Below are 10207 nucleotides of genomic sequence, written 5' to 3'. Positions count from 1 at the left end.
CATAATTTATTACTTACCCTTCAGCTTTTCTGGCATATGTCAAACGTACAGCCGTTGAACTGCCAAAATCAGTTACTTCAAATCATCGTTGCCGCTTTCTCGATTAATACACTGTGCACGAAGTACATAAAAGTTTTACATTTTTCAATCAACAGCTACGACAAACAAATATCTAGATGCGCTAAATTCTATCATATTTGAACCGGAAGCATAAGTCATTAACTGCCGAGTATAGTTTCAGAGAGGTAATACTCGATTGTCTATCACTCGGTATTACAATATTTCCCTAGGATTACCGCGACCCACCACGACCAATCAGTTTCCGCTACGTCGGAACTAGCTACGCGCTCAAGACGATGATTGGCTTTCGGTCGCGTACCGTGCTGCAGCGTTACATTACAAAAACGGCGCCAAACGCTTTCACCTTCGACTGCCTGATCGAGACCTCTCGAGTGTAGTTCGCGTTGCGTGGCGCTCGCGTCGGTGCCATCAGAGCTTCAAAACAAAGTTGTTTTTGGTCACGCGTTTATCGCGCTTTTGATTAAAATGATTGAGGAACACGATGAACGGGACGAGCGCGAAACAATATGCGATCCAGTGGTAAGTACGGCGACGCGCGGAGTGCGAGAATACCGGCGATTGCGCGATAAGACATGTGAAACATGAGCACATGTACATAACGATATTCTAACCTCATGTTCAGAATTCCCTGGGTGAAGGCTGTCGTTTGCCGGTTAAGATGCATGGCACGGACGATTGGCGTAAGTAAATTACGTGTACGTTGCTCCATTGCGTTCCAAACGACGTTTCATCAATGAAACATACGCTTTTCTCTCTGGAACGTTTTGGAGTATGATGCATAAAGTGTCATAACTTGGCACACACACGCACCTACACACACCTAGAGTTTATTTTAAACTGGATTATTGTTGAGCGTCATACAAATATGTAGTCTTGCTATAGAATATTTATGGGTAGCATTGTACATGATTCCTCTGAGAATGTTCCGATTCTGTAGTTATCCATCAGTGACATAAATGATTGGATCACTTTGTTGTAGTGCAACCTTCATAACTGTATAATCAGTCTCAGAATTCTGGATCTGAGAACAGGGAAACTTTTGATTTAATTATATGTTACTACGTACCGTTGTCATCTGTGTTGATGCTTATTTTGTTAATCATGGTATATAATTTGTAGGACCAGTGTGTCTTATAAGTAATGTTCAAGACATTTATACGTAAACGTTTAAGATCATATTGTATTTGCATGATATAATTTTGACTGATCAAGCATTATGCTTTTATTTGTTTCACAAATATGTTTTTTTTTTAATACAAAGTGAATATTGTGACATATGTGTGTGTGTATATATATATATATATATATATCTTGTTAGATATATTTAAATGAAATGCCACCTTTTATTCTGCAGCACTTGCTGAAATTATTAGTGTCAAGGAAGTGCAAGGTGTCAAGTGTTACTATGTCCATTACGTGGATTGTGAGTAAACCATCAGAATATAAGTCGGATAAAATCTTGAATAACTGAAATTTAATTTTATTCAATTAAATTATGTCATTTTAGTCAATAAACGGTTGGATGGATGGGTCATGGAAGATTGCCTGGACACTAGAAAGGTCCATTATCCCCGTCGCGATGGAACAGCACCAGAAACTGGTGCAGCAACGCCAAAAAAACAGGTTGTCAGCAGACCTCCTAGTCCCAGCAGCATCAGTAATGAACCTGTCAACGGTTCTGCTGTGCTACAAGCTGCACTACAAAAGAAGATGTCCAGGAAGAGAAAAGTGTTTCTAGAGAGTGAGGATTCCCAGGACGGTCCACCACAGACGCCTCAGGGTCCCAGGCCTACCGGTTCCCTAGTGGCGCATCATCATGACGACGTGGTCACGAGGATGAAGAACGTAGAACTAATCGAATTAGGCCGTCATAGAATAAAGCCTTGGTATTTCAGTCCGTATCCCCAAGAGATGGTGAACCTGACATGTATATACATCTGTGAGTTCTGTCTCAAGTACAGGAAGAGTCGAAAGTGCTTGGAGAGGCATTTAGTCAAGTGTAATCTACGTCATCCACCCGGGAACGAGATATACAGGAAAGGATCGATATCGTTTTTCGAGATCGACGGCCGCAAGAATAAGAATTACGCGCAAAATCTCTGTCTGTTAGCGAAGCTGTTCCTGGATCACAAGACCCTCTACTACGACACGGATCCCTTCCTGTTCTACGTAATGACGGACTTTGACAGCAGAGGGTTCCACATAGTCGGCTACTTCTCCAAGGAGAAGGAGTCGACGGAAGATCACAATGTAGCGTGCATTCTTACACTGCCACCGTACCAGAGGCGAGGTTACGGCAAGCTCCTAATAGAATTTTCCTACGAGTTGTCGAAATTCGAAGGGAAGACTGGTTCCCCGGAAAAGCCGCTGTCCGATCTGGGTTTGCTCTCGTACCGAAGCTACTGGGCGCACACGATACTCGACGTTCTGCTGAACACTAAGCCTGTAGTGGAGAACGAGAAACCGCAGATAACGATAAGCGAGATTTCCGAGTTGACGTCGATCAAGAGAGAAGACGTAATATCGACCCTACAAAATCTGAATCTCATTAATTATTACAAGGGGCAATATATTGTAACGTTAAACAGGTAAGTAGACGCCAACAGAGAGAGCAAGGAAATTAGTTTATTTTCATGCGGATGTACACAAAATGCCGTACTGACTGCAAATTTTTATTTGCAGGGAGATTATCGAGCAGCATAATGCTGCGATGGAGAAGAGACAGATTAGAATAGATCCTAAATGTCTACATTGGACACCAAAAGACTGGAGTGTCAGAGCTAAGTGGTGAAGCGAGCCCCGAACATTGACAATAAAATGTTAATTCTTGTCGTGGAATTGTCGTCAGAAAAATTCAGAAGTGATTACAGTTAAGTGTACAAAGAATGTATATATATGTCCTTTATATGCATACATGTGTATATACGTTGTGTGTGTGTGTGTGTGTGTGTGTGTGTGTGTGTGTGTGTGTGTGTGTGTGTGTGTGTGTGTACACATATACGCATATGTATGTATAAAGAAACAATGACCGCACTGGTCTAGCGTCGAAGACTGTGTCCAGCATCGTACAGCATTGCTTTCCGCAATGTTCTAGAGACTCATTCAAAACAGCTAAGATAGTATTTCGCGAGTGTTCGCAAACTTTACCTGGGAGGAAGATATTTGCTGATGCTCGGGTATAACGGATATACTTAGAGTCAAGCGCAGTGTGTTCTTTTAATATGGCGATTAGAGTTTTTTTAAAGATACACAGGTGGCTGTTGTGCATTGTTAAGCAGCGATCGAAATTTGTACAGAACATCCATCGGTCTTGTAGAATTGTAAATAAATGTGATTTTATAACATACTTACAACTCCTCTACGGCTCAAGCGCATTAAAAATTTTATAGGGAGATATTTGTATAGGCTCAATATAATAATATACTCAGACCGCTATTTGTAATCGGAGTAGCAGTAATATGCAGGGACATGAAATGAAGACTTGCGACGTATCCACCGTGTGTATGTAAATATGTACACATCTTTTCAGATTGTTATTTATTGTATATTTTTTCCCCGACGTTAATCGAGATATATCTTAGATAGCTATGTAATACTATTATATAAATTGCCATGCGAGTACATTGTGCATTAATATTTTTGTGAACATGAGATATATAAGGATGTATACATGTTCTCATTTCAAGAATCTTTTAGTCATTAAAATTAACGCTCCCGTGAGCGAAGACAAGACTAAACGCCGCTAGTGCAGAAATTTAATGTCACACGAAAGTGTAATTTAGAAGTCATTAGAATGTGGATTTACTAAATTTCTAATATGTCAGGGTTACTAAATGCCGTCCGGGATTCTTTTATTTGTGATTTAATCACAGATTAAGCTCGAATTTCTGTCGTTCGATTAACATTATAACTTCGTGATGAAAAATGCTCCCGTTCATTCATATTGATTCATATTAATTCTCATATTAACTATGTTTTTATTCTGTATACAGCAAAAATTTATAGTTACCAATGTGCAACTTAATTTGCAAATTTTTTAAAAATTCTGTATTAAATCTCTCACACAGAATGCAATGTGTTGTTTTAATGTACCACGCATCTTTATCATACATAATACTTTTTAATATCAGATTATTATTTTCGTGAAAATCAGCTGCATTCGCAAAGTTTTACAAAGAAATGTATGAATATATAAATTTTTCTTATATTATCAGTAAATTTTTATACATGATCAGTTAATCGAATTAAAGCGAGATTTGCTTGAACCTTAATTTAATCTGTACAAAATTTGGATAAATTTTATCACGTTAATGCTATTATGATGACTTATAAATTTTTATGATAATGAATTTTTATTTTAGAAAGTAATACTAATGCATTTTCTGCCTGAAACTGCATTTTCAAAACTTCATCATGTGCGCATTCTCAATCACACGAAATCGCACATGATTCTTACATGTTAATCGTGTTACATAATACATAGGCATGAAATTTTATTAAAAAAGAGGCTATTTCTGTTTTTCGCCAAGTGCAATAATATGCAATAATAAGACAGTAAGAAGTAGGAGAAATGCTTATTTTACGTGCACTTTCATGTGTCCATTATGCACTAACTTGACGAGGTTGTACACGAACACATATAGAGAGGATCTAATACAATACATTTTTATTGCATATATTACATAATAGATCAGTCATATGGTTGTCTTTAAAAAATAGTTTGCTCGTACGAATATAAATTACAATTTCACTTTCACAGATTCGCGACAGACTTTGTTCGGTGAGCGAGGAGATAAAAGAAAAGACATGACTTTAAATACAGCTTCTTTTATGTGTGTGTGTGTGTGTATATATATATATAGATATATTTTTTTTATATTCAACAGTAACATCACAGTAGCTTCATATACAATAAATTTTTGTTCATAATTTCATCTGTCTTTTTGTATTCGTTACCACGCAAGCGCGACACGGCGAGTTAATCCTAGGATTCATTACGTGAACACGTCAAATGGGAAGGAAGAAACTCGGGTGCACGCACTTTCCATTAATTATCAGGTCACGGTGATCTCGTATCGATACGCTCGCGCGAAATTGGAAACACCTTTTTTTGATATCTACGTAGATCCATCGATATTTGATCTCGTTCATCACACGCACTATTACTAATTTCGTGATCCATATACACAACAATGTATGATATATCAGGATATAACAAATCATTACTCGAGCAACATGGCTCACGATCGCGTAGCAAGCTGAAGCCTGCAAACGATAAATCATAAATAACACAAGATATTCGACAAAGCAAATGTGTAATGTCGGGCTGACTATAATCTGATTTTGATTAACGTTTTCACGTATGAAGAAGAATGTTCAAAGCTGCAAAAATGGAGGGAATCATTTTTACTCATATTAATCACTGTATTTAACTCTTTCGGACCTATTGAGACACGTAGTCCCAAAGGAAGTATTTCAGATAAACTTCATAATTTGCTTAAAAAAAAAGAATAAATATAATTTTCACTCAATATGCTTTTACAATCTATATGCTTAATGAGACATTTTTGTCTCGCACCAGAAACCTAATTGGCATCTATTGGTGCAAGGGATATGTCCCGCACCCCAAATTCTCTCTCGAAAAAAAATTAATGCGGACATTTTATGCATATAATCTGCTTGAATTTCGATTCGAAAGGATCAAATATTGTTCACGGAAGAAGATGGTTTTTTTTGCACAGGAATGATATCTTCTACTATCGTTAAGTTCTTTTTAAACGAAATTTTGTAAATTTTGATTATTCGATGGAAGTCATAATATCGTACACGCGTGTTCAATTAAAAATATATAATTCATGTATATCATACATTGCATGATTAAAAATAAAGTGATAATCGCAGAGAAGGTATAGTGCCGCAAAGTATGATTGTGACTTCTCGCTGCTGCGTCTGTCTCACGACGTGCATACAATTGTGAGCGGACGATGCGTTTCCCGACGCGCTTAACAATAACGACAACAACAACAACAACGAGACGAAAGTCCAATGGCAGCGGTAATAATGTCGAAGAGGACAGCAATTAATTAACAAGATAAGAATGATGACACGTACACAGCATCACAACAACGCATTTATAGACTATCACACGAACAACCAGACACATACCAGAAAACTCGAGAAGCGCTTAAGATTACGCACAACCCTCGTGTATCGCACGAAACGCAGAGCTCGCAATCGAGATTATCCCTGATCAGGCGCACGTTGAGCCCTCGGCAATGCGGAAGCGCTCTTTTTGTCTACACATTTTTTGCGTAATCGTTACGTGCGAGATCCCGCAGAATGTACATGGAAATTTTTGTAATCATTTAGCTAACTTGTACTCGTTGAAAAATTTACAATATGTACAGGTAAATCAGCGATTACCGATCACTTAATAAGTGCTTCAACGGAAAACTTCGCATAATTAGTGATAATGATATTAATGGATAATTCATTACAGTTTTTATCCGTTACAACACAATGCAATTACAATGCTCAGAGTGTATGTCCCTATTAATTAATTTAATGATACGCGTGGCCAATTCAATCAGAACTAAGGATAAATATCGATTGATAAGCCTTCAGCATCAATCTCTCATGATCATGTTACTCGCTATTATTCATAGAAACTAAATGATTAAGATCGTTCATCACCGTGGTAAAAAATTACTCGTGGTGGTGCAATTCTTCCCCCATCCTATCGGATCGGGAATCTCCACCATTCAACTCAATGTGCGTCTAGAATTATCCTTCACTTACTCCACTTACTCGCCGGAGTCCGCTCACGTGGCGCACATTATTTCGTTACATAATTTTCACTCATCGTTAATATACTCTCTCTCTTTTTGCCTCTCACTCTCTCTCTTTTTTTAGCGTTACGTGTGCACATGTATGCCATGTGTGCGTGTGTTCATTTTAGTTAATATATATATATGTATATGCGTATATATATTTTTTCATTTGCCCCCTTCTCTCTCCCCTTTGCGAAATATTTTTTTACATATTTGCGTGGATACATGTACAGTTGAACAGTAGGCGGCAATGGCTGGACAGAATGGCGTTCGATGACATTTTTCTCAATTTTCTTTTTTTTCGATATTCTCGAAGGGGAAGTTCGTCGTTTCCCGACGTGTTGTTTCCCTTCCTTTTTCTTTTTCCCTTTAATCGAGCAACGCCTCTGGACTGTCGTTTAGCACAGTAAAAAAAGTATCGCTTTGTACATTAGTATACTCGTGTCGCGGCGCGGCGTGAGAGAGGAGGAAGTCATACATGACAGGCGTAAGTTTGTACTGATTCATGGTATTTTCTCTGCAAACTCGAAGCGCAGGCTCAAATCTATTCTATCTCAAACAGGAATTATCGATACCGGTATAATTGCGCCCAAGTTCGATTGGCGAGGTTGCAGAAAGGTAAAATTGAATTTTGTACAAGATCATTCTTGCATATCCACAAAATCCATTTAAACTCCATGAAATTAAACTGATTTCATGGATATCTCAGATAAGCGTACATGCACGGTTGGTTGTGATAAATGCACACATTTACCAACTAAATGTTTACGGAATTGAGTTATTTGAAAAATGCAGCATTTAGCAATGCATAATTGATCGAACTCGTGAAAATTAAATAATTTTTCTAGCACGAAATTACAATGTTCTTTGTATCAGAAATATTACATATTATCTTCATGTAACGTGCATGCAATGCTCGTGTGTTTCAGTTTCAGACATCCACGTTCGGGTAATAACGTGCCATCAGATTGGCATGTTACAATTATGCGCGATTACCAAGCTATAATCTCAATAATGTGAAGAATTTCATTGCACCATAAATTCACCACGTAAATTCTGGGTGCGAGTGAATCTGCGCTGAGTTTCGCTCCGAGAAATATAACGCGCGATGAGAATAATGAGTTCACGATGTCTCTACGTAAACCGGGAGACGCCGTAGATACAATAATCAATCGAATACATTTCAATCACGCACTAAACATCTACGCTTACATACTGACAAAGTAGAATTTCGAGTTCTGCCCGCTCCACTATCCGCTTTCTCCTATCGCGTGCATCCTTCGTTCCTAGATCGCAAAATCGTGTATATCTTTGTGACTGAAAGATCCATCACACGACTTTGCATTTGAATGGTAAATTTGAGCATCTATCTTCCTTTTGGAAATAAAGCTGACGTTTTCGTGAAAGTTCATGCCATTGATAATCACATAAACAATTATTTAAATTTTTAACAAAATTACTGGCTGAACTAATTCGAAAAATAATTGCTCCACATAATTATGTAATTATGATCGTGTCATACTTATAACATGCATTAAATAAAATTACTTGTAACTTGTCTTGCTTATGACTTATTACTGATTAGATTAATAATCATCATAATCATCATGATTATCTCATGTCCTTGTAACATACAGTTTTATCTCGTTATTCTATTAAAGAACCCCTTTACTTACAACTGGCAATGTAATCGATATGAGATGCTAGTGATGCGAATTACATGATATCCAAAATGAATAATTACATGAATCGATTTGAGATACAGTTACAATCGGCTCCGATCAAATGACGGCATTTCGAAACTCTACTTTCGTCCAGCCGCTTGCCTGAACAATAAGACACTTAACAGTTTGGCGGCCTCCACGCCGGGAGGAGACCGAGTTTAGCCCTCAACCACTTCACCATTATATTTCCGGTGAAATCATCACTACGATGAGTTCAATTTTGACCCCCATAATTCATTTTGGAGTACAATTCTATCTTTGATCCTCATTAATGTGCGTCTATGTCCAATTCTGTCACTATATTTTCATCATAAACGTTTTTACCCTAACAATAATCTACATCAGTAATGCATAATATTAGACTATTTAATCGCTAGTAATATTTTTATAAGTCTTAAATTATTTCTATAACTGTAACGCAATATTTTGATCATATAATTGCGAGGGATGTAACGAGTAATCTTCCCTCACAATATCCAGCAGTTTAAAAAATATATTATACAGACTGTTGGTTGTATAAAACAACCATAAGGGAAGCACGTACCACACTTCTCCATTATACCATAAGATATGCGCTACGTAAAATATCTGGGGACAGATTTGAACCCATCGTAATGGTTGAGGGTTAACGGCCTTTTACCTTTTTACGCACGTTACACCATAGTATTACTCGTTACGTATATAATAACACAATATACAGCGGGGGGGATCGGCGCTCGAAAATATTATCGTCGTATTGCGGGCGACGAGATCGAGATCGTGCAAAAATATTTCCTTCCATGGAGCTCTCGGAGAGAAAAAATCGATTTCTGAAAAGGAACCCTAGAGAGAAAGAGAGATTCTCGTTTGCGAGATTCTCTCAATCGCGCGATTCCCTTTCGGTTTCTTTTTTCTCTCCACCGCTTCCCTTTTGATATAGTCACCGAAGCGTTATCGGAGTCAGGCTGCAGTCAAGATTTCGTTTGAGAGATCCCATGAAACTTTGTATCAAGATCACATTGGCCAGACTAGGATGAAGATCCGCGTTCCCTCGGAATCGTTCGTTTTCCCAGTGGAGAAAAGTTGTCGATATGTCTTCTCGTACCTTCGTATCGAACGGGAACGCCGGTAATTTACGGTGGTGCGATGAATTTCGCGGATACAATTAGAACGAGTGCCCCCCTGGGAGGGAGGAGACATTGTGTTGAACAGAAAAAGAGGCCCGCGTGCTGCCGCGCAAAAAATTTTTTTTCCAGCCTGCCCCCGTGGATTTTAGAATCTCCGCTTTAGAGTATTTGAAGATATAAAATCTACGATAGAAAACAGAACAAACCGTGAATATGTATATATATATATATATCTTTTTTGTTTTTTCCCCACATTCAACATCGATTTGTTTGTTTATCGTTATTATATTATTCTTTATTAGAACTATTATCAATATTAATTTTATTATTATTGTTGTTGCTCTCTCATTGTTTACCGTTTCATTCTTATATCAATGTATATATATATATATATATATATATATATATATATATATATATGTATAATCTTTATCATATGTATAATCTTTATATGTATGTTTATATA

At 37.6% G+C, this 10207-nt stretch overlaps 1 protein-coding gene across 1 annotated transcript; it reads left to right on the top strand.

The window, feature by feature from the left end:
* Positions 1–460: 460 nt before the first annotated feature.
* Positions 461–5222, top strand: LOC105286526 (histone acetyltransferase Tip60). The gene is made up of 5 exons (XM_011351541.3): positions 461–600; positions 704–761; positions 1436–1504; positions 1589–2669; positions 2764–5222. Exons 1-5 carry the CDS (start codon positions 547–549, stop codon positions 2870–2872), a joined length of 1371 nt encoding a protein of 456 aa, XP_011349843.1. The 5' UTR covers positions 461–546; the 3' UTR covers positions 2873–5222.
* The last annotated feature ends 4985 nt before the right edge of the window (positions 5223–10207 follow it).

The sequence above is a fragment of the Ooceraea biroi genome, chromosome 5 (genome assembly GCF_003672135.1).
Source record: "Ooceraea biroi isolate clonal line C1 chromosome 5, Obir_v5.4, whole genome shotgun sequence".
Lineage (NCBI taxonomy): Eukaryota > Metazoa > Arthropoda > Insecta > Hymenoptera > Formicidae > Ooceraea > Ooceraea biroi.
This window is presented reverse-complemented; position numbering and strand designations above follow the sequence as displayed.

Bases quoted from the DNA above. Each gene is read 5' to 3' on its own strand.
- LOC105286526 (XM_011351541.3), top strand. From the start codon at position 547: ATGATTGAGGAACACGATGAACGGGACGAGCGCGAAACAATATGCGAT. The intron at 762-1,435 runs GTAAGTAAATTA...TTTATTCTGCAG, and splicing joins GCATGGCACGGACGATTGGC to CACTTGCTGAAATTATTAGT. The intron at 1,505-1,588 runs GTGAGTAAACCA...ATGTCATTTTAG, and splicing joins CTATGTCCATTACGTGGATT to TCAATAAACGGTTGGATGGA.